We start from the raw sequence: 22,722 nt of genomic DNA on the forward strand, positions 1-22,722 counted from the left end.
GTTGTAAGATCTTCTAAGCTCTTCGAGAGTTGAACCGAAATAAAGACCTTAGGTGTAAAATCTACACAAAGGCGTCGAGTGTGCGACTCGATCACAAGATCCGCTTATGCCGCGTTTACAAACACAATCTTGCTGATAAGCTCTAGAATTGAGAACAGGAATTTTCAAGGCAAACATGATGTTCCAACTCGAATTCAGTGACCTAGCGAATCGTAGAGGCCTACATCACGTCGTTCGCATGTAGTTGCCTAATTTATGTGTATATAGTAGGAGTATCGCGGCTAAAAGTGCTAGAAAGATCGGGGCTGGCATTGACGCGCCTGGAATAGTATGCAAGGAGTCTGCGCATATTGCATTACTATAGTGGTCACCCAAGACTAACAGCGTACTTGCTGTGACCAACTTGAACCTGAAGGAGTCACTCGCTTACTGAATTCGAAGTCACTGCAGATTGCTGCTCTCACGACGTGTTGCGAGCACCTAGTTAGTATTCATCTGCAAATATGTTCGGTGCACTGAATAGGTTCATCTCACGGCTCGATGCAGAACCATTACCGCAGGCGCAAGCACAGCAGAGCAACGACAGTTCTTATGGCTTCCAGATCCTGCGCAATACTAACCCAGATGTCAACCTTGAGCCGTGGTTTGATTTCGTTGTCGGCCTGAATGGGCACCATATTGTAGGTGAATGTCATTGGGTCGTTTGACACTTAATGACTCTTTGATCAGGATTCACCTGACCCTTCCCTCTTCCTGACTGAAGTACGAAACTGTGCAGGAGCACAGTGCTCTTTCGAGATATGGAGTGCGAAAGGCCAACGAACATACACTCTTCCCATTCCAATTCCACATGACCTTCAATCATTGGGATTAACCTTGCAACTTGCACCCTTGGACTCGACCCAGAACATCTGGCACGTGCTTACAATCCCCTCATCACTTTCACCAGCACATCAAGCAGGTCTACTACCACATAGCGATTACATTTTAGGCTCGCCGAGTGGAGCATTGAGAGGAGAAGGAGCACTAGGAGAGCTGGTAGAGGACCATCTAAACAGAAGTCTCACATTATGGGTCTACAACTCAGAGTTTGATGTGGTTCGTGAAGTAGAATTGATACCGAGAAGAGGCTGGGGAGGTGAAGGTGCTCTGGGAGCTGTTCTAGGCTATGGAGCGCTGCACAGGCTTCCACTCGGCCTAGGCGAAGAAGTCCAGGGACCTGGAGAGAATATGTTCGACGCGGAACGAAAGAGTATCGAAACTTTCAGCGAGAAGACTGTCCAGCCTGAACTCTTTTCTCCTCAGTCTTTGAATGCTGTGGCTCAGCCTCCCATGTTGAGTTCGAATACTGCTCCGCCACCAATGATGAATCCGAATGCCGCACCTGCCAAAGCTGCAGGTGGCAGAACCAAGAAGGCGAGACATGCTGCCGTTCCAGGATTTGACGACATGTTCAACGAGGGAGCGAAGAAGAGCGCAGAGCAGGATCATATCCCGTCAAGAAAGGGCACGCCTGCAGCTCCACCTCCACCTCCTAGGAAGGATTCATCTGTACCACAACAGCCAGACGCCCCTGTTGCGGATGATGATCTGGGTGAACCTGGAGAAGCTGAAGTCACTTGATGCGATACGGTTACGGCAGACCATTTGCAAACTCAATTTCCTCCTTCCACCAAGACTTGAACTGCTGCAACCGAGCAGTATATTTATTGGCGAGCTCTCGACCAGTCTGCGTTTTCATCATGTCAGCAAGCTTTAGAAGCTTGTCGTCGAAGTGCTCGAGTGTTGCGTCAAGATCCCTTGGCGTTTTTGCAGCGCCATAAGCAAAGCAGCGACCTATGCCAACAGCCCCTATAGCATCCAACCGATCAGCATCTTGAACAATACCGAGCTCGGGAATTGTGACAAGCAGATCCCTAACCCTCTGCGGGTTCTTGCTCTCGGAGCTATACGAGACTGCATCGATCAGGGCTTGTACACGAGCAGCCGAAGACTCTTCCAGACCGAGTTTCATTAGCAATGCTTGTGCTTCCGGCACCGTCGCGGCTTGTGCAGACCTGTACTTTCGATCATCGATGTCATGCAACAATGCTCCAAGAACGACTGTCAAGACATTATAGGATTTTCTTCCAGAAGATTGCACAAGTTGCTGCTCCTGCTCAAGAATTTTGATCGCGAGAGCCGTGACACGCAATACGTGGTTGAAATCATGTGAAGCGTCAAATTTAGGATCTTGAAAATAGGTCTTGGTGTACTTGGTGACTTGTTGGACAAGTGCTGCTTGATCCGAGGTCAAGGCATAGTATTGTGCCGGATCAAACATGATTCTTGTTCAGGACTGGTTCGGAGATTGAGACAGATACCAGAAAAAAGTCACACAAAACAGCTGAACTCGAGATTTGTAGTGAACTGTATGTGTCCTCACCTAGTACCACTGAGGATCTGATCTCGACTCTAGTGTAGTCGTGCTCGTCGTATCGATTATTGATTGTCCTTGATCAATGATTTGGACTTTTTATAGCTTGTTTCCGAGAAGGTCCTTGAAGCACGCGACTGGAACGCGTTGACCTGCCCCACTAACCGTACGCACCTATTTTCGCGACGTCCTCAGAAAACCTATGGATTTCCATATCGCATCTCAAAACATAACGACAATCAATCATGTACCAAAGCACCTGTGGGCATACCCTACCACTGAGTTCCTGCTTTCCATGTGGTGCGTGTACTATCCGTGCTCGACTCTCGGTAGCACAATGTTAAGGGCAACCCACATCATTTGGTAGGCTAAGCATCTAACCACCCTGCAGTGGTCATCTTCTGGCAGTCCGATCACTTCACGTGAATCCTATCGGGGTTCCTATTGGATACCATGACCCTTCTTCAACTTGAGGCTCAACCAAGCTTCAGTGGCTTGCGTTCAACATCTCCCCCATGTCCGAGTCGACGGATGTCATCACTTGGCTGATCTTGGTCAAGTCTGAATGGATTCGCCTCCTTGGTAGTACTTACTCTTTATGTCCTGTAACAGACACTTGCAGTCGTCCCTTATACTCCAACCATGTCACTGTAGAAACAGTATAACTAATATCATTAACTATACCAACCCTCAAGAACCTTGACTCTTCGGTCATACTTCACAAGACCCTACTGGTTGAAGATCGTTATCTAGTATACTACACAATAGACTCGCAAAAGTCTCGTCTTGTCGCCTTTGAACCAAGTCAGCCGAACTACGTCGAAACTCGGTCATATCAAGAATCACAACTCTGGTCACTAGGAGCACGATACCTATATATCATTTTGAGCAACAGGTCGTAAACCTTCTCCCGACTCATTCATCATGAACTCCAGCACATTCTCAGACTACTCTAACACTTCCACGCCTCGTGCCTCGACGGACTCAACAGCCCGGCTTGTAACTTCACAAGACCCGCCAACACCACGTCAACCCCATTCTCGTGCTCCTAGCACTTCCTCTATCTTCTCAGGCACATCCAGCATCACGTTAACACCATCCGTTCATGTCCAACGCGGCTTTAAGTCTCGTGAGTCGTATCTTGCCGCGCTCAATGAGTTCGCGGAGCGGAAGATGTATATGGAGGAGGGGGAGCATACGCTCTATGGTGTGTATGGGCGTGTGACAATGGATGAGTATAAGCAGCGACCTGGATTGAGAGATGACAGGAAACGGAGGAAGGCGGAAGAAGCGAAGGAAAGGATTCAGCAACGGGAAAGGTTGAGGAGGAGAGAGACCTTGACGAGTGCGGTGAAGGAGGACGGAGGGAGTCACGGCATAGAGTTGACAGATGTGGAGAGAATGCTCAGTGCAGAGGATGGAGAAGGAGGTACGTCAGGAAAACCGGTAAAAGAGGGGCGACTGAGAAGATTGAGCAGGGTTTTGATAGGTGGGAGGAGAGCGACTGTGACATAGATAGATGTGTAGCACTTAAGGTCGACACAACACTTAAATTTAACCATAGTGTTATATCACTAGAAGGATTTTGTCTTATCTAGGCCTCTTCGAATAAAAGGCACAATTCAAAAGGGCTGGCCAGTCCATCAGACAATCTGCAAGTGTGATGCTAGAACATGACCGCTAAATTGCCGCAGTTGTATCACTTTGAGAGGCAATGTGGCTTCTTAGTCCTTCGCATGTGCTCGCGTCACATAGTCGCAGTGCTGAGCAGGAATCAGACCAAGTACAACACAAAAGTTCGGACGATTCCACGAAGTTTTCCTTAAAAAGCTTGTTTTCTGTCTCTTTGCACCACTGATCCATGAACAAGCATTGTGGCCAAGGATCAAGCATCTGTCCATGAGAAGGCTAGTCTTAGCGAGGCTACCTCCAAACCTTACCCTCTCATTCGAACTTGTAACTGTCCTCGTCCTTACTGAAAGCTAGCCCGCAAAGACTGTTGGGCTCGAAGACTTATGTCGAGACGGAAGCAATAAACGTACCCAGCAGTTCAAACCTGCCATATAAGAGGAATCGTTCTGACTCCCATCACGGCAAAGACACCGCAACCCGTGAGCGTGTCAGCGCGAGTTCCACGACTAGTGGGCTCGGGTAGAGCGTGGAGAAGTGGATGTTGTGTACGACCAGCGAATCTTACCTAGCCCAATGCTGGAGGTAATACAAATACCAAAGCATGGTGCTTTGACGAAAAGCATAACATCTTACTGTTCACACTTGCAGCACCAGTGCTACTTTCGATACATCTCTATTCTTACGTCTCTTCAAACCGAAGCTATATGGCAAGGCTCATGAGTATCGTCATGCAATAACATTTCCGAGAGCTTTGCTGAAACCTGCTTTCGTCAGTTCACACTACTGTGCGGTAGCGAAAATCATTACCGGTCACAGCGGCAGATAGAATCAATTTCGAACATGGCGCTGACCAGAACGACGTCAGACGACAGTGGCACACTTGCTCTTCTCGGCAAGAAGCAAGCTCTGAAAAGGCGTTTTGGCTTCTGGTCCCTCTTAGGGTTTGCTGTATGTGAGCTCATTACTTGGGAGACTGTGCTCGCACTCTTCAGTCAAAGCTTCGAAAATGGCGGACCAGCAGGAGCGCTTTATGGATTCATCATCGCTTGGGCCTCAACATTGTCAGTGTATACAGTCATTAGCGAGCTGGCCAGCATGGCTCCCATTGCAGGAGGGCAATACTACTGGACCTACTTGACAGCACCTCCACGATGGAAGATCCTCAGCAGCTACATCGTGGGATGGTTGACGAGCATAGCATGGGTTGCGACTGTGGCTATTCAGACAATCTTCGCAGGGACTATCTTGCAAGGGCTGGTTATTCTCTGCCACGATGACTATGTTGCCAGAGAATGGCAGGGCATGCTTATGGCCTGGGCCGTGGTTGCAAGTGGTATCTTTATCAACACTGTTACGCCCGGCTTGCTTCCGAAATTCGAGATTTTTATTGTTGTCTTTCATATCGCTGGATTCATCGCTGTTGTTACCACGTTGTGGGTTTGCACAACTCCGAGGCATGACAGTTCTTTCGTGTTCACGACAAGCTTGAACGAAGGCGGTTGGCCTACGCAAGGCATAAGCTACTGCGTGGGCTTTTTAGGAAACGTAGCCACATTTGTCGGCGCAGATGCGAGCGTGCACTTAGCTGAAGAGACAGAGAATGCAGCCAGAAACATTCCACGAGCCATTATCGCCGGTATGTGTGTGAATGGTGCCGTTGGCTTTGTCACGATGATCACGATCCTCTTCTGCTTGGGCGATGTGGACAGTGTCCTCGAAACAGCAACAGGCTACCCATTCATTCAGGTGTTCTACAACTCTGTCAATAACACCACTGGTGCAGCAGTCATGGGAGCTGTCGTTCTAGCTCTGGTCTGGTCATGCGCAATAGGTATCTGTACGACTGCATCACGAATGATATGGTCTTTTGCAAGAGACCGCGGCACACCGTTCGGTTCCTGGTTGAGTGTGGTAACGAGAGAGAAGCGCATACCATTTAATGCTCTGTGCGTTGCTTGCGGGCTAGCGGCCTCCCTTGCACTCATCTATCTAGGAAGCTACACCGTCTTCAATGACGTTGTGTCCCTCACGATCAATGGCTTCTACCTGTCGTATCTCATTCCTTCGGCATTTCTGCTGTATCACAGAGTGAAGGGCAATGTGGCTCCGCACAGAGGAGCGCGTACAGATGGCTTAGAGGCAGATTCTCCTGCTATTGGCGATACTCTCGACACACCTTCAAGCGATGCCATGTTCGCAAGCGAAAGAGGTGGTAGTGATGACTCTAAGGATTCTTCCAAGCCAATTCTCGGACCTAGTCAACAGCGAAGACAATCCTCGATTGCTCACACACAACTGAGGTGGGGACCGTTTCACCTTCCAGGCTGGTTCGGTACTGCCAATAACGCGTATGCCTGTACCTACATGGTTTTTGTGATCTTCTGGTCCTTCTGGCCTCCTCAAGCAGCCACAAATGCAGTCAACATGAATTACTCGATCGTTGTTCTAGGTGGTGTTATCATCCTCAGCATTTTGTGGTATTTTGTCCGGGGGCGGAAGGAATACCAAGGACCAACGATAGACGAGGAGATTGAAGCCATTTTGAAGAACGCAAGTGCTACGAAATGATATGTCGCTTCGAATAGCTTCCATATGCCACGTGAAAAAAAAAGGAGTATTGCCTATCAGTATTTGCTGTAGCGATCCATGAATGCTCGCGTGGCTCAAGCACGCTTATCGCTTGTTGATCCCTCGCCTCGGAGGAGAGATCAGCTTGCTGGGAAAGTTAATGACAGGCTAGATTTGCATGTTTCCCCCACACTTTCGAAGCGTTGTCGATAAGCATCGGCCAGATCTGAGCTGTGAGCCACGAGCACCATGTCTGACTATCTCAGACCTCACATTGTGCGCTCCGCGGCGTGTCTCGCGACCGAGCTTGTCGAAGAGCTTGTGTTTCCCTCTTGTCGTTTGCTTTTGGCTGACTTTATCGTGCCTTGTGCTCTATCGAACCACCCCACTTTGTGCCCGTGAAGATACGAGACCAGCATGGCTACATCATCAGCGTCATCGGTTCTCGCCAGAGCAGAACGACTGTCGAAAGATATTGCCTCTGCATGTCAGTTCATACAGACACAATTTGGTCGACCACGTCTCGCCAGCCATACAAGTAGGAACCGACCTCGAGGTGAGCTTCCACTGCCCCGTGAACACGATCGCGCTATCTTGTTTGTGAAGTCAAAATGGTCCACTCCGAGTCGCACCTGCCCTGTTGCAAAGTCGGGCAGATCCGCTCGTGGGAACCACAGCGATATCTGTCTGCGTGACTCGAAAAAGAAATTATTTTGTTTCACTTTCTCTCGTGATCAAACCCTTAAGCCCTGACTGACCTCAGCTCTTGTGCAGTTTCTACCCTGCCAAACCCTATACATCTTCACTACCGCATGATGTCCTCGACCCCGCGACTCAAAGCGCTAAACATTGATAATATTAACCCGCACGTGAAGGCGGCAAAGTATGCCGTCCGTGGAGAATTGGCAATTAAATCAGAAGAATATAGAGCACAGTTACGAAAGCTGAAAGACGAGCCACCTACGCCTCCGGCCGAAAACAAGCTGCCCTTCGACACAGTCATCAGTGCCAACATTGGCAACCCTCAGCAACTCGATCAGAAGCCCATCACATTCTTTAGACAAGTGCTCTCCCTTCTCGAGTACCCTAATCTTCTCGACCACAGCGACGTCCTCCTCCAACACCTTGACTACAAGCAGGACGCCGTGGATCGTGCGAGATGGCTAATCAAAGAGATTGGATCAGTCGGTGCATATAGTCAGAGTACTGGTGTACCTGCGATAAGAAAGAGTGTGGCGAGGTACATCGAGAAGAGAGATGGCTTCCCTGCAGACTTCAATAACATCTACCTCTCTGCTGGTGCTTCATCTGGAGTCAACACCCTGATGCACATCATGTGCGCCAATGACAAGAGCGGCATATTAGTCCCAATACCTCAATATCCATTGTATACCGCAACGCTTTCCGTACTGAACGCTAGATGCTGTCCCTACTATCTAGACGAGTCGACAGGCTGGGGCACAGATCTCGAGACCGTCAGAAAATCTTATGAGGATGCAAAGAAAGATGGTACAGATGTCAGAGCTATTGTCATCATCAATCCTGGTAACCCGACTGGTGCCTCTTTGCCTCGCAGCGACATCGAGAATATAATAAAGTTTGCTGCAGAGAACCAGCTAGTTGTCATGGCCGATGAGGTATACCAGACGAACGTTTTTATTGGCGAGTTTATCTCGTTCAAGAAAGTGCTTAGAGAACTGCAGAGGGACAACCCCGGTACCTATGACCACGTCGAACTTGCTTCGCTTCACTCGATATCGAAGGGTATGGTTGGAGAGTGTGGTCATAGAGGTGGTTATTTTGAGCTCGTCGGCTTTGATAAGGAAGTGCAGGAGCAGATCTACAAGTTCATCAGTATTATGTTGTGTCCTCCTGTCACTGGACAGTGTTGTGTTGAGTTAATGATCAACCCACCTCAAGAGGGTGACCCAAGCTACGAGCTCTACTACAAGGAGTACAAGGGTATTGAGGATGGTCTGAAAGTACGCGCAACTGCACTGTATGAGGCGTTCAAGGAGATGGAGGGTGTGGACATTGGAGAGCCGCAGGTGAGTCTTCTACCCACAAATTAATTCGCGTATGTATGCTGACAAACGTTCCAGGGCTCGATGTATCTCTTCCCGACCATCACCATTCCAGAGAAAGCCCAGCAGGTGGCTAAAGAGAAGGGCAAGAACGCCGACGAGTTCTATTGTCTTGAGTTGTTGGATGCAACAGGCATCTGTGTCGTTCCAGGGAGTGGTTTTGGTCAAAAGCCAGGAACATTACATTTCAGGACAACCTTCTTGGCACCTGGCACAGAATGGGTGGGCAGAATCACAAAGTTCCACAAAGAGTTTATGGATCAGTATAGGTAGCACTGTGTGTCAACATACCAACTCATCCAGTTTCTTCTGTTGTTACTCACATAGCGTTGCTGGCGACCATAGTTTATATCACCCAGACCCTGTTGAGAGTAACCAGAAAACTACGGTGTTATCTGGAAGGGTGGTTGTGCAGTGGTAGATACGCAGTGAAGTCCGCTCGTCAGCACTTGACCACAATATTCTTCTACAAATTTACGCACGAGCGTGCTTGATTTCTTGTATAACATATGTGTAAAGAAGGATAGATTTGATTGTCAGTCTTGGCACGAACAATGCTCGAAACTGGCAATGGCGGTAACGGTGGGTCCTCTGAGGCGTCCTCAACCACGCCAAATTTAGTACTGACAGGGATCTTCTGCTCGACGGGTGATCGACGCAGATAGTGAACCCGGGTCCTCCTAAGAAGTGCAGTTATAACTGCGCTACAGTACTCAATGATGCGAGCACATCGTATTACTATGAGTGCTATACGCGTGCTTGCACAAGGACAATACTCTTCAAAAGGAGGATAGCAAGAAGGTCATGCAGATGGAGCACATAATGTCCGACAGAACGCGGAAGAAGCGTTGAAGTAATCACTTATAGAGTGGGTACAAGGCTGATGATGTCTGCAAGGGGCAATTCCACGATTCGGTTTGCTTCCGGGTTCAAAGTTCGCCAAATGTCGTATCTTGTACTTGAGAGGATGTTGCGCTTGAGGCCATGTCTGCCTCCTCGTCTATACTTCCTGCACCGGAAACCGAGCCTCAGGTCTTGCGACTGATACACAATCAAAATGCTGCGGACTCCGAAGTTGTCACACTATTTGATGTATGTAAGATGACCAACTAGCCGGACTCCACTACAGATCAGTGTGAGGAGACGATTGGGCTGAATAGCTTGATATCTAGGAGATCGGGATTATCAATGAACTGACCAGGATTGTATCTACATAGTTGGTTTGCGCAGTTCTCACGAGCCAGAGCAACTACAAACGTGAACCATGCTGCACAGCAGCACGCAAGTTCAGATGTGCAACCAACAAGAGAATGTTCGCCTCAACATAATTTTCAGCATAGATTAGTTGAACATATTGGAGAGAAGGATATTTTTGTTGGAGTTGGGGTGCAGTTGGCCCTGAATTTAGTGGCCGGCCCCGCCAATCAAAGATAAGCAAGTGTCCCCGACGCTGCAGAAGTTCCACCTTCAACTGCACCTGAGAGTGACAGCGACATCATTCTGAGCAGCTCGTAGCCTCGAAGTCAAGCTACTCGGAATAGATGGAAAATCCAACAATCAAGGAGACCCGGATCAAGTCAACGCGGTTTCCAGAGCCATTCTAGCCCTATTGGTAGTTGCTACAGGACACTTTATCGTCTGCTGCAAGTGCTGTGCTTATTTTCGTAGGACGAAGAGAAATATTATCTCTCCTCTGGCTCCTGCCTCGCTTTGCTCGTACTCTTTTTGGTTCTATCTTTCTTCTCCTCTTACCCTCTGTTAACGTTGTCCTTGTCGACATCTTCGCTCCTTCTTGCAAGCGTCGTGTTTCAGAGGATTCGGACATTAATATACATCACACATACTTTCTACCACATTTTCCCATAAAAGGATTCAGGATCGGCGTCCAGTTTCCCCACGATCCCCTATTCGTCGAGCAGTTATTGGAACAGTCTTCCACACCGAGAGTCCGCCCCTCTGTTCAATTCCAGAATCTCTGTGAATGATCACACCTCCCAAAATCAGACAATATGGCTGCCGTTAATGGTGTGAACGGCTCCAAAACGCCAAATGGCACAACCAGTGCCTGGCAAGCAAAACAGACAGTGGCTTCCCACTTCATTGGCGGGAACAAGCTGTCCAAGGCGCCCCCGAGCAAAGTGAAGGATTTCGTACATGCTAGCGATGGTCACTCGGTCATCACAAATGTGAGCTTAAACATCGTCTTGTCAATCTTGCAGCCTCTAACAGAGTCGGTCAGGTACTGATAGCGAATAACGGTATTGCTGCAGTCAAAGAAATTCGATCAGTCCGAAAATGGGCGTACGAGACATTTGGCGACGAGAGAGCCATTCAGTTCACTGTGATGGCTACTCCAGAAGACCTGGGAGCGAACGCCGATTACATCAGGATGGCTGATCAATACGTCGAGGTACGTGCATTGGAAAATCTCAAACATTGTCGCAGTTAGCACAAAATACTGACGCTTGGACCATAGGTTCCTGGTGGCACCAACAACAACAACTATGCCAACGTCGAACTTATCGTCGATGTAGCCGAGCGAGTCGGCGCCCATGCAGTCTGGGCTGGTTGGGGTCATGCCTCCGAAAATCCAAAGCTTCCCGAATCTCTCGCTGCCTCGCCGAAGAAGATTATATTCATTGGTCCTCCTGGCTCTGCCATGAGATCTTTGGGTGACAAAATTTCCTCTACAATCGTTGCACAACACGCAAAAGTGCCATGTATACCATGGTCTGGTGAAGGTGTTGCTGATGTTGAGGTTGACAAGGATGGCATTGTTACAGTCACAGACGAGACTTATCAGAAGGGTTGTGTCAACTCCCCGGAAGAAGGTCTCGAAGCCGCAAAGAAAATTGGCTTCCCTGTCATGGTCAAAGCCTCAGAAGGAGGTGGTGGAAAAGGTATTCGAAAAGTCGAAAATGAACAGGACTTTGTTAGCCTGTACAACGCCGCAGCTAGTGAAATTCCAGGCTCACCAATTTTCATCATGAAGCTCGCAGGCAATGCTCGACATCTGGAGGTTCAATTACTGGCTGATCAGTATGGCAATAACATCTCGCTGTTCGGCAGAGATTGCTCAGTACAGAGAAGACATCAGAAGATTATCGAGGAGGCACCAGTCACAATCGCAGGTCCAGAGATTTTCCGTGGCATGGAGCAGGCCGCCGTTCGCCTTGGTGAACTGGTCGGCTACGTCTCTGCCGGTACTGTTGAGTACCTTTACTCGCACGCCGATAATGCCTTCTATTTCCTCGAGCTTAACCCACGTCTACAAGTCGAGCATCCTACTACCGAAATGGTCAGTGGTGTAAACTTGCCAGCTGCTCAGCTACAGGTTGCTATGGGTATTCCACTACACAGAATCCGTGACATTCGTTTGTTGTACGGAGTGGATCCTCATACTACCACTGACATCGACTTCCACTTCACAAAGCCAGAGACCTCGAAACTTCAAAGACGACCACAACCAAAGGGTCACTGTACCGCTTGTCGTATCACCTCTGAGGATCCAAACGAGGGCTTCAAGCCGTCTGGAGGTACTATTCACGATCTCAATTTCAGATCGTCCTCAAACGTCTGGGGTTACTTCTCCGTCAGTTCTGCCTCATCTATTCACAGCTTTTCCGACAGCCAGTTCGGTCATATTTTTGCTTATGGCGAGAACCGAGCTGCTTCACGAAAGCACATGGTAGTTGCCCTGAAGGAACTGAACATTCGTGGAGACTTCAAGACTACAGTCGAATATTTGATCAAGCTGCTCGAGACTCCAGCGTTCGAAGGCAACACGATCACAACTGGCTGGCTCGATCAACTGATCACCAACAAATTGACTGCAGAGAGGCCAGATCCAACATTGGCTGTACTTGCTGGTGCCACCGTCAAGGCTCACGTTGCCAGCGAGGGCTGCATCACTGAGTACCGAAAGGGCTTGGAGAAGGGCCAAGTACCTTCCAAAGATGTTTTGAAGACTGTCTTCCCAATCGACTTCATCTACGATGGCCAACGATACAAATTCACTGCCACCAGATCCAGCAAAGGCAGTTACCATCTCTTCATAAACGGCACCAAAGCTACTGTTGGAGTCAGGCCGTTGGCCGATGGTGGTCTTTTGATGCTTCTTAGTGGAAAGTCACACAGTCTTTACTGGAAGGACGAGCCTGGTGCCACTCGTGTCAGCGTTGACGGCAAGACAGCTCTTCTTGAGCAGGAGAACGACCCTACACAGCTTCGAACTCCATCTCCTGGTAAGCTGGTCAAGTTTACTGTCGAGAATGGTGAGCACGTCAGCGCTGGTCAACCTTTCGCTGAGGTTGAAGTCATGAAGATGTACATGCCTTTGATCGCATCAGAAGACGGTATCGTGCAGTTCATTAAGCAGCCAGGAGCCACTCTCGAGGCTGGCGACATCCTTGGTATCCTTGCTCTCGATGACCCTTCACGTGTCAAGACTGCACAGCCATTTATTGGCAAGCTGCCAGATTTCGGTCCTCCTCAATTCCTAGGTAACAAACCACCACAAAGATTCGCTCTGGCCTACGATGTCCTCAACAGTATTCTTGAGGGCTACGATAACCAGATCATTATGGCTCAGACATTGAAAGATCTCATCAGTGTGCTTCGAGATCCCGAGCTGCCATATGGTGAGTGGGCTGCACAAGCTTCGGCACTTCATTCGCGAACACCTCAAAAGTTGGATGCCCAGCTTGAAGATACTGTGAAACGCGCTCATGCACGCCACTCGGATTTCCCTTCGAAGCAGCTGCTGAGAACTTTGACCAAGTTCTTGGAAGACAACCTCTCACCGGCCAATGCTGCCACACTTCGAACCACTCTCCAACCACTACTTGATGTCATCAACAAATACATGGACGGCCTGAAAGTGCACGAGTACCGCATCTTTACTTACTTCCTCGATCAGTACTATGCTGTGGAGAAGCAATTCTGCTCTGGTGTCCTCAGAGACGAAGATGTAATTCTCAAGCTTCGTGAGGCAAACAAAGAGGATGTCATGCCAGTCGTGCAGCAGGTACTTTCTCACACCAGAGCTGCCACTAAGAACAACCTCATCGTGGCTATCCTGGATGCGTACCGACCAAACCAGCCTGCTACCAGCGATATGGCCAAGTATTTCAAGCCATCTTTACGACGACTGACTGAACTTGAAGGCCGAGTCACTGCTAAGGTCGCTCTCAAAGCCCGAGAACTCTTGATCCAAGCTGCTCTTCCTTCACTCGAGGAGAGACGATCGCAGATGGAGCACATTCTCAAATCTGCTGTCATGCAATCAAGCTATGGTGAGTCTCGCCAAGGTCATCGGGAGCCAGATTTGGATGTCTTGAAGGAGGTTGTTGACTCTCAGTACACTGTCTTTGACGTGTTGCCATCGTTCTTTGCTCATTCAGATCCATGGATTGGCCTTGCTGCTTTGGAAACATATATTCGACGAGCTTATCGTGCCTATACTGTAAAAGAGGTGGAGTATCACAATGACGTGGAACCACCCTTTTACCTCTCGTGGGACTTTGTGCTTCGACGTGTTGGTCAGTCTGAATTTGGTCTGCCACTACAATCGTCCTACCCATCACAGCCTGGGACACCAGCACGCAGCACCGATGCCTTCAAGCGAGTCACATCTGTCAGCGATCTTTCATACTTGAATAAGGTCATGGATCCTGATGAGCCCACCAGAAAGGGTGTCATCGTTGCTTGTCAATACCTTGACGACGCTGACGAGGTGATGGCTCGTGCACTTGAGGTCTTCCCCAGAGGTGTAGCCTCACGACCTAGCGTCTCGTCACTCGCTCTACCAAGTGAGCGTCGTGGATCAACCAAGCCTAATGTCGACGATGACAGTGACCTTACTGGTGTCCTGAACATTGCCATTAAGAATGATGAAGGCATGAACGACGAAGACTTGCTTGGCCGAGCCGCAGCACTGATTGACGATTACAAGGGTGACCTTGCAGCACGAAAGATTCGACGAGTTACATTCATCTGCGGTCACAAGGAAGCTGCTTATCCAGGCTACTTCACATTTAGAGGACCCCTCTACAACGAAGACCTTGGCATGCGACACGTCGAACCTGCACTTGCTTTCCAACTTGAGCTTGGACGTCTCTCAAGATTCCAGATCAAGCCTGTCTTCACGGAGAATCGCAACATTCATATCTTCGAGGCTTATGGAAAAGGCAATGAGAATGACAAGGTCATTGACAAGCGCTACTTTACACGTGCTGTCGTGCGCCCAGGTCGATTGAAGGACGACATTCCTACTGCCGAGTATCTCATTGCTGAGACTGACCGACTGGTCAACGATATTCTTGATGCTCTTGAGATTATTGGCAACAACAACTCGGATCTCAACCACATCTTCATCAATTTCACTCCAGTTTTCCCACTTCAGCCAAAGGATGTTGAAGAACAGCTTGCTGGTTTCTTGGAACGATTTGGTCGAAGACTTTGGCGCCTTCGTGTAACGAACGCTGAGCTTCGTATTCTGTGCACTGACCCAGAATCCGGACTGCCATTCCCTCTCCGTGTTATCATCAATAACACATCTGGATTTGTGGTCAAGGTCGAGTCGTATGTCGAACGAAAGTCGAAGAATGGAGACTGGATCTTCGAGAGTATTGGCGGCACCCAAGTGGGAGCCATGCACATGCGACCAGTGTCGACACCATATGCTATCAAGGAGTGGCTACAGCCCAAGCGAAACAAGGCTCATTTAATGGGAACCCAATATGTTTACGACTTCCCAGAGCTGTTCAGGCAAGCTATTCAGAACAGCTGGTCCAAGGCTACTGCCAAGTATCCTGCCCTGGCCGAATCACGACCTGAAGTTGGCACTTGCATCGATTACAAGGAACTCGTGCTCGACGATGCCGACAACCTAAGCGAGGTTGCACGTGAGCCAGGCACCAACAATTGCGGTATGGTCGGCTGGCTTATCACAGCTAGGACACCTGAATATCCTCGAGGACGACGATTTGTTGTGGTTGCCAACGATATCACGTACCAAATTGGTTCATTTGGTCCGACAGAAGATGCGTTCTTCAACAGGTGCACTGAACTCGCTCGCAAGCTTGGTGTACCACGCATCTACCTGTCCGCCAACTCCGGTGCTCGTATTGGTATGGCTGACGAGCTCATCCCACACTTCTCGGTCGCCTGGAATGATCCCAATAACCAAAATGCTGGTTTCAAGTACCTCTACCTAACACCAGCAAAGAGAAAGACCCTGGCAGAAAAGGATGTGCTCACTGAAGAGATCGAAGACGAAGGAGAAACCCGACACAGGATCGTCACGATTGTTGGTGCCAAGGATGGTCTTGGTGTTGAATGTTTGCGAGGCTCTGGTCTCATCGCTGGTGCCACATCCAAGGCATACGAAGATATCTTCACATTGACTCTGGTCACTTGCCGATCGGTCGGTATTGGTGCTTACCTTGTCCGACTTGGCCAACGTGCCATCCAGATTGAGGGTCAGCCAATTATCCTCACTGGTGCACCTGCCTTGAACAAGGTATTGGGACGCGAGGTGTACACCTCCAACCTCCAGCTTGGTGGCACACAAATCATGTACAAGAATGGTGTCTCCCATATGACGGCGAACGACGACTTCCAGGGTGTGGAACAGATTGTTGATTGGCTCTCATTCGTGCCAGACAAGAAAGGCAACCCTGTTCCGATCAGTCCCTCTGTTGACCTCTGGGATCGAGACATCACGTTCTTCCCACCAGGTCGATCGGCACCGTATGATGTCCGTCACCTCATCGCAGGTGCCGAGACTGCAGATGGTTTCCAATCTGGTCTCTTCGACAGAGGATCTTTCACCGAAGCACTTGGTGGCTGGGCGAGAACCGTCGTTGTTGGTCGTGCTCGTCTTGCCGGTATTCCAATGGGTGTCATCGCAGTTGAGACTAGAACTGTTGAGAACGTCACACCTGCAGACCCTGCCAACGCTGACTCTATGGAGCAAGTCGTGCAAGAAGCTGGCGGTGTCTGGTATCCGAATTCCGCCTTCAAGACTGCTCAAGCCCTCAAGGACTTCAACTACGGTGAGCAGTTGCCGGTCATGATTCTGGCCAACTGGCGTGGTTTCTCTGGTGGTCAGCGAGACATGTACAACGAAGTGCTCAAGTACGGATCGTACATTGTCGATGCTCTTGTCAAGTACGAGCAGCCTGTATTTGTCTACATTCCACCATTCGGTGAGCTTCGTGGTGGTTCCTGGGTCGTTGTTGATCCTACCATCAATCCTGAGCAGATGGAGATGTATGCTGATGAGGACGCTCGTGGAGGTGTTCTAGAGCCAGAAGGTATTGTTGGTATCAAATACCGCAAGGAGAAGCAGCTTGAGACCATGGCCAGATTGGATCCAGAATATGCTCAACTTAGGGCACAGTCTGTTGCTAAGGGCATCACTGCTGAGCAGGCATCCGAGATCAAGTCCAAGATGACTGAGCGAGAGAACCTGCTAGGACCAGTCTACCAGCAGGTTGCGATCCAGTTCGCGGACTTGCACGATCGAGCTGGTCGTATGCAAGCCAAGGGTGTCATTCGAATGGGTCTTCACTGGAAGAATGCACGACGATTCTTCTACTGGCGTCTTCGACGAAGACTTTCTGAGGAGGTCATGCTCAAGAGAATGTCTTCCGTCAACAGCGCAACACCGTTGACATCGGCTGAGCGTATCGTTCAGCGAGACCAACATCTTGCAATGCTCAAGGCGTGGTCTGGTATGCTCGATGTTGAGTTCGATCGTGATGACAAGAAGGTCGCCGAGTGGTACGAGAGCCACAGAAAGGACATCTACGCTAGAGTTGATGCTGTCAAGAGCGATGCAATCAGCAAGAAGGTTGCAGAGTTGATGATGGCAAACAAGGAAGGTGGCTTGAAGGGTGTTAGAGAAGTGCTCAGCTTAGTTCCTACAAGCGAGCGAGACAACTTGGTCAGGTACCTGACAGGTGCTTAAGTGTTTGAGAGGGCCATGATGGGAAGTTTGGAATTTACGGGAATATGAGTATAGGTGGTTATGATTGTCTTTACGGTGCATATTGTGGAGGCAGCGAAGAGCTGCATGGTCACATGTTGGTTGGATCAATGTAGTTATGGCTGTTCAGGCGCCATCGCTTCCTGCTTCTGAATTTATGTTATTCTCGGTATATCATAGATTTATTGATTCATTGTCTGAACATGTCTTCCACGCCTCTCGTGCGTTGGTTGCGTGGAGATGTGACAACTTATGTTGCACGAATGCTGTGCAACCTGTAGGAAGGAAGCCACTGTGCAACCACTTTTCAATCTGGAATAGACACTTTATGAACCAGTTATACGAAGTTGCCGGTTGAAATTCTGAGGTTACAGAAGATGTACGGACACTGCTCACCCTTTTGAGCTCGGCACGACTTGGCACGAGCGTTCACAGCAGGAGTGAATTGCAATCATTTGATCATTACAGTGTCACTCAGAGAGGCCCGTTCGCAATTCCTGACCAAAAGCTCAAATATGTCTTATTCACACCTCATCCTGTTTGCTGACATTGGTCTCTCTTTTCCACCATGCCAGACGCAATATACTGTGCTACCAATTGGTAGCAAGTATGAACCGCTACAATATAGGGAAAGCACTTGACAAGCGCCAATCTTCTCTCGAAGATGTGAAGGTCGAGGTCGTACAGGACAATAGGAATGCGCTATGGCGAAGGACAAAGACGAGTTTCTTTGGATACTCGAGGAATTGGAAAATACTACTCACTGTTCTCGGAGTGGTAATTCTACTCCTGGTGATTTTGTTACCAGTGTTGCTGCTTGTCGACTTGAATGGCAAAAAGGAACCTTTCACAGACCCAATAGATGCCGATGACGCTGCTCGCTACGCTGTGGTAAAGCACAATTTCCCTGATCCGACAGTGATCGAAGTCAACAACACTCTATACGCTTTCGCAACTCGAAGCGGAGCCAATGCAAGTTTACACGTGCAGGTGGCTAGAAGTGCGCTTGAAGATGTATCCTTCTGGACTTTGTCCGAGGGATACGATGCCCTTCCAATATTGCCGTCCTGGGTCAAAAGCCCAGGCGATGCAGCGGTCTGGGCTCCTCAGGTCAACCAAAGAGACGACGGGATGTTCGTAATGTTATTCTCAGCGCTGCATAGCGAGCACACCAACAAACATTGCCTGGGTATAGCGACCATTTTAGAAGTGATCGGTCCATACACAGCAACCAGCCAAGAGCCACTCGTCTGCCACTTCGAGCTCGGCGGCATCATCGACCCTACCTTCCTGGTAGATCCAACGAGCAACACGAGCTACATTGTGTACAAAAACGACGGAAACGCCATCGGAAGTGGAGGAGCGTGCTCGAACAGTAACTGGCCAAATACACCGACAACATTCCAATACGATATTCTCACCAGCAACTTGACCGAGTCCGCTCTCACCTCCAACAACGGCAGTCAAGCAATCAACACGGTCAACAACAGCACAATCTTCCTCCACAACGATTGCAGCGACGGCAGCACCATCGAATCCCCCTTCATTGTTCACCACGCATACCACCACCACAAGTCTGGCAAAACCAAACACGCCTACCACCTCCTCTACAACTCCGGCTGCTTCGTCGACTCCTCCTACCGCATCGAACACATCCCCTGCCTCCTCAACGACACAATAACACACTTTACCGAATGTCCGTGGCAGGAACTCAAGAACTCCGTCGGAAGCACGCTTCTCGAATCGGCGTCTTATGCTCAACCCGACAATGATGGGAAAGGCGACGCGGTATTGTTTGCGCCGGGTGGTCCGGCGGTAAGTCCGGATGGGAGGTATTTGATTTTTCATGCGGATGTGGTGGAGGGGTGGAATGCGGGAGCTATGAAGAGAGACGCAGGGGAGGTGGATTTGGAGGGCGAGAGGTGGAGGATGAGGGCGATGTTTGTGGCGGAGATGGAGTATGAGTATGATTGGGGGAAGGAGGGGGAGGAGACGATGCAGACGGGGTTGAGGGTGAAGAGGTTGGTGGTGCCTAGTAACTAGGCAGGCCGATATAGTAGCAAGAAGGAAGAAAGGCCAACCTTTTCTTGGGGTCTTGTGAGGGTTCGTGAGACTTTGGAGGAAACAACCTGGTTTACGTTACACATACAGAAGTATACATCTTGAAAAGTTGGCTCTCTCACTGAATAGTTCTAGTCGCGTAAAAGTAGACTGTCTGTCTGAGAGGGGTCAAGATGCTGGGGTCGACGCGTCACTGCTGCTTCCCTGAGACAGGTAGAAGACGGAATAGTGACAGAGGCAGCAGTTCATAGAAGCACTATAATCCGATAGGACACTGGAGGCGGTGTTTTAGTTCATGATAAGAGATGAATTGTACATTTTCGCCTTTCCAGCTACCCCAGCTATCCATTACACATTCTTTTTCTCAATTACTTCAGCTTGCTGTGCTCACCGGGACGGACATTCAGGCCTAGACCCTCAGACTCAAGGTAGAGCTTATTCTTGCCACCAGCCTCTTGCAATATCGAGGCGATGTTTCTTGCGTTCTCAATCTGTCTCAAATCAACGTAACTCTGGCTCTTCTTGATGGCTTCGCCGACCAGCTCGGCGGATCTGGCCTCACCCTGTGCTCGGACAATGGTAGCTTGCTTCTCTTGTCTAGCTCGGTCGACAATGAAGGCTGCTCGTTGGGCTTCTTGCTGAGCGACCTGCTTGGCTTCGACAGCGGCGGTGAATTCGGGGGAGAAGGCGAGATGTGTGAGTGAGACGTCATCGAGGATGATGTTGAATCTGGCGGCGCGTCGGGCGAGGTTGTCTCTGACTAGCCTGGCTACGTTTTCTCTCTGAGTGATCAGTTGACTGGCATTGAATTGAGCTACGACGGCCTTGAGGACTTCGTTGACAATGGATGGGAGGACTCGCTCATCGTAGTCGGTGCCGAGAGTTCTGTATATCTGGGGTAGAGCATCTACGTTCGGTCTCGATAGGACACGGCAGGTGATGTTGACCATCTGCAAGTCTTTTGTTCCTGTCAAAGAGGCGACGTTTCTCGGCTTGGCTCGGACATCGTAGTCGATGGGTGTTTCAAACCATGGGATCTTGATGTGGGTTCCTTCAGCGTAGATTTCTTTCTTAACACCACCTGGAGTGCTGTTAGCTTGCTGCTGTTAACAACCAGACACCACAATTGCCACATACCTATCCTCGTGTACTTGATAGCTCTGTGACCACCGTCGACGTTGAAGATGGAATTGGAAATGACCGCGGCGCCAACACCTAGAGCAATGAGGCCAAAAAGACCTCTCCCAGCAGCGCCTCCACCAGGCAGGCCACCACCACCTCCAAACCCTCCTTGCCGTTGCTGTATGGCTTTTTGCAGCCGCTGCATGTATTCTCGAGGATCTTGCGCCATCTTCGGACAGCCTCTGTGGGAGTTGTGTGCTTGACGATCGTTGACCTGGATGAGAAGGCGCGAGTTGATGACGGGTTATATTTCGGGCGACGAGATGCAGATGCGTTTTGACTCCACCTGGAAGATCGACCGTAGTCACGTGATTGACCGTCGAATGTATCGCATGCGACAAGTTCGCGTGCTTTGTCTCGTCCATCATTCACGTTCCCTTTCGTCTTCTTCTACTAGCATTTTCTGTTCTGTAACAATTCTGTAATTCAGCATGGCGCCGGGTTCTTCCAAGGAGATTTTTGTGGGAAACATTCCTTTCAGTCAGTCCTCTTCTACACAGCACCAACCAATACTAACAGCCAATAGATCTTAGCGAGGAGCAAATAACGGGCATATTAAATACTGTCGGCCAGGTAACGAGCTTCCGGTTGATGACCGATAGTGGTACTGGAAAACCTAGAGGATATGGCTTCGCGACATACGCAGACCCAGACCAGGCCGCTTCTGCTGTGCGAAACCTGAACGACTATGAGGTTGGAGGACGCAAGATCAGAGTCGATTGGCCCCATCAGCAGAACAAGGATGCAGCAGACAAGGCGAGCGATGGGGATATGGTGCCGCCTGATGGTGCCTACAATGGACAAGCTGCTCAAACAGCTCTACCTCCTCTTCCACCTGGTGTCGAACTTCCTCCTAATCTCAAAGCCACCGATGCTATTTCTCAGACTCTGAGCCAGCTCCCGCCACAGACACTACTCGACATATTGACTCAAATGAAATCCCTGGCTATCTCCGAACCTGCAAAGACAACAGAACTCCTTCGTCAACAACCACAACTATCCTACGCCATTTTCCAAGCTCTCCTCCTCATGGGTCTAGTCGACGAAAAGATCTTCCAGCAAGTCCTCGACCAACCCCAGCGCCCTGCCGCCGTCGTACCACCCCCCATGGCTGCTCAGCCACCTCCCATCCCACCACCACATCAAACTCCTCACCCACAATACCCACCAATGCCACAGCAACATCCACAGTACCCTGGCTATCCACCTCCACCCATTCCAGGCCAGCAAATGCCAGGCGTGGGCATGCCACCTAGAGTCATGCCTCCGTATGGTGCACCGCCTCCACCTTACCCACCACCACAACAGCAGCTTCAACAACAGCCGCCTCCCGTCCAGGCACCTCCACAACCTGATCAGAACCAGTTGTTGCAGCAGATTCTGGCCATGGATCAAAGGACTATTGACAGTTTGCCGGAGACGGAGAAGCAGCAGGTATTGCAGATTAGAGCTCAGATGGGCGTGAGATGAGACAAGCAAGTTTTGATCGATGGCTGTTTTGTCTATAATAACACCAGAAGTGCCATGCACGAGACCTCGCTTCGACTACGGTCTATTATCCACAACTACTCTTTCAAGTACCTGTGCCTCAGGAGCATGCTATATCCCAAAACACCGAGCTCAACAGAGAAAGACAAGCGCAACGGTCGATAAATAGAGTCAGGGTGCCACTGACTAGAAACTTTGAAATCTTGTGTCAGGACATTGCCTTATACGCACAGACTGCAAGCTACGCCGCTATACGATGAAGACCCTGGGGTCAGGAGGATTTAGCGATAGTATTGAAG

At 49.6% G+C, this 22,722-nt stretch overlaps 8 protein-coding genes across 8 annotated transcripts; 6 read left to right on the forward strand and 2 right to left on the reverse strand.

Annotated features, from left to right (window-relative positions):
* Nucleotides 1–503: 503 nt before the first annotated feature.
* LTR64_002638 (uncharacterized protein) lies at nt 504–1,623 on the forward strand (the record flags this gene model as incomplete). Its single annotated transcript, XM_064897007.1, has 2 exons — nt 504–680; nt 730–1,623. 2 exons carry the CDS (start codon nt 504–506, stop codon nt 1,621–1,623), a joined length of 1,071 nt encoding a protein of 356 aa, XP_064755957.1.
* A 10-nt stretch (nt 1,624–1,633) lies between these two features.
* Nucleotides 1,634–2,323, reverse strand: LTR64_002639 (uncharacterized protein; the record flags this gene model as incomplete). Its single annotated transcript, XM_064897008.1, has 2 exons — nt 1,634–1,836; nt 1,888–2,323. The coding sequence occupies 2 exons, from the start codon at nt 2,321–2,323 to the stop codon at nt 1,634–1,636; spliced, it is 639 nt and encodes a 212-aa protein (XP_064755958.1).
* Nucleotides 2,324–4,888: 2,565 nt separating this feature from the next.
* On the forward strand, nt 4,889–6,616 carry LTR64_002640 (uncharacterized protein; the record flags this gene model as incomplete). The annotated part of the gene is made up of 1 exon (XM_064897009.1): nt 4,889–6,616. The coding sequence occupies one exon, from the start codon at nt 4,889–4,891 to the stop codon at nt 6,614–6,616; it is 1,728 nt and encodes a 575-aa protein (XP_064755959.1).
* Nucleotides 6,617–7,431: 815 nt separating this feature from the next.
* ALT1 (alanine transaminase) lies at nt 7,432–8,973 on the forward strand (the record flags this gene model as incomplete). Its single annotated transcript, XM_064897010.1, has 2 exons — nt 7,432–8,664; nt 8,719–8,973. The coding sequence occupies 2 exons, from the start codon at nt 7,432–7,434 to the stop codon at nt 8,971–8,973; spliced, it is 1,488 nt and encodes a 495-aa protein (XP_064755960.1).
* A 1,736-nt stretch (nt 8,974–10,709) lies between these two features.
* On the forward strand, nt 10,710–17,674 carry ACC1 (acetyl-coenzyme-A carboxylase; the record flags this gene model as incomplete). The annotated part of the gene is made up of 3 exons (XM_064897011.1): nt 10,710–10,886; nt 10,940–11,110; nt 11,177–17,674. The coding sequence occupies 3 exons, from the start codon at nt 10,710–10,712 to the stop codon at nt 17,672–17,674; spliced, it is 6,846 nt and encodes a 2,281-aa protein (XP_064755961.1).
* A 722-nt stretch (nt 17,675–18,396) lies between these two features.
* Nucleotides 18,397–19,735, forward strand: LTR64_002643 (uncharacterized protein; the record flags this gene model as incomplete). The annotated part of the gene is made up of 2 exons (XM_064897012.1): nt 18,397–18,469; nt 18,501–19,735. 2 exons carry the CDS (start codon nt 18,397–18,399, stop codon nt 19,733–19,735), a joined length of 1,308 nt encoding a protein of 435 aa, XP_064755962.1.
* A 386-nt stretch (nt 19,736–20,121) lies between these two features.
* On the reverse strand, nt 20,122–21,104 carry PHB2 (Prohibitin-2, subunit of the prohibitin complex (Phb1p-Phb2p); the record flags this gene model as incomplete). The annotated part of the gene is made up of 2 exons (XM_064897013.1): nt 20,122–20,834; nt 20,891–21,104. 2 exons carry the CDS (start codon nt 21,102–21,104, stop codon nt 20,122–20,124), a joined length of 927 nt encoding a protein of 308 aa, XP_064755963.1.
* Nucleotides 21,105–21,366: 262 nt separating this feature from the next.
* On the forward strand, nt 21,367–22,405 carry LTR64_002645 (uncharacterized protein; the record flags this gene model as incomplete). Its single annotated transcript, XM_064897014.1, has 2 exons — nt 21,367–21,415; nt 21,462–22,405. 2 exons carry the CDS (start codon nt 21,367–21,369, stop codon nt 22,403–22,405), a joined length of 993 nt encoding a protein of 330 aa, XP_064755964.1.
* Nucleotides 22,406–22,722: the final 317 nt, after the last annotated feature.

The sequence above is a fragment of the Lithohypha guttulata genome, assembly GCF_036872675.1.
Source record: "Lithohypha guttulata strain CCFEE 5908 chromosome Unknown scaffold_2, whole genome shotgun sequence".
NCBI classification, from domain to species: domain Eukaryota; kingdom Fungi; phylum Ascomycota; class Eurotiomycetes; order Chaetothyriales; family Trichomeriaceae; genus Lithohypha; species Lithohypha guttulata.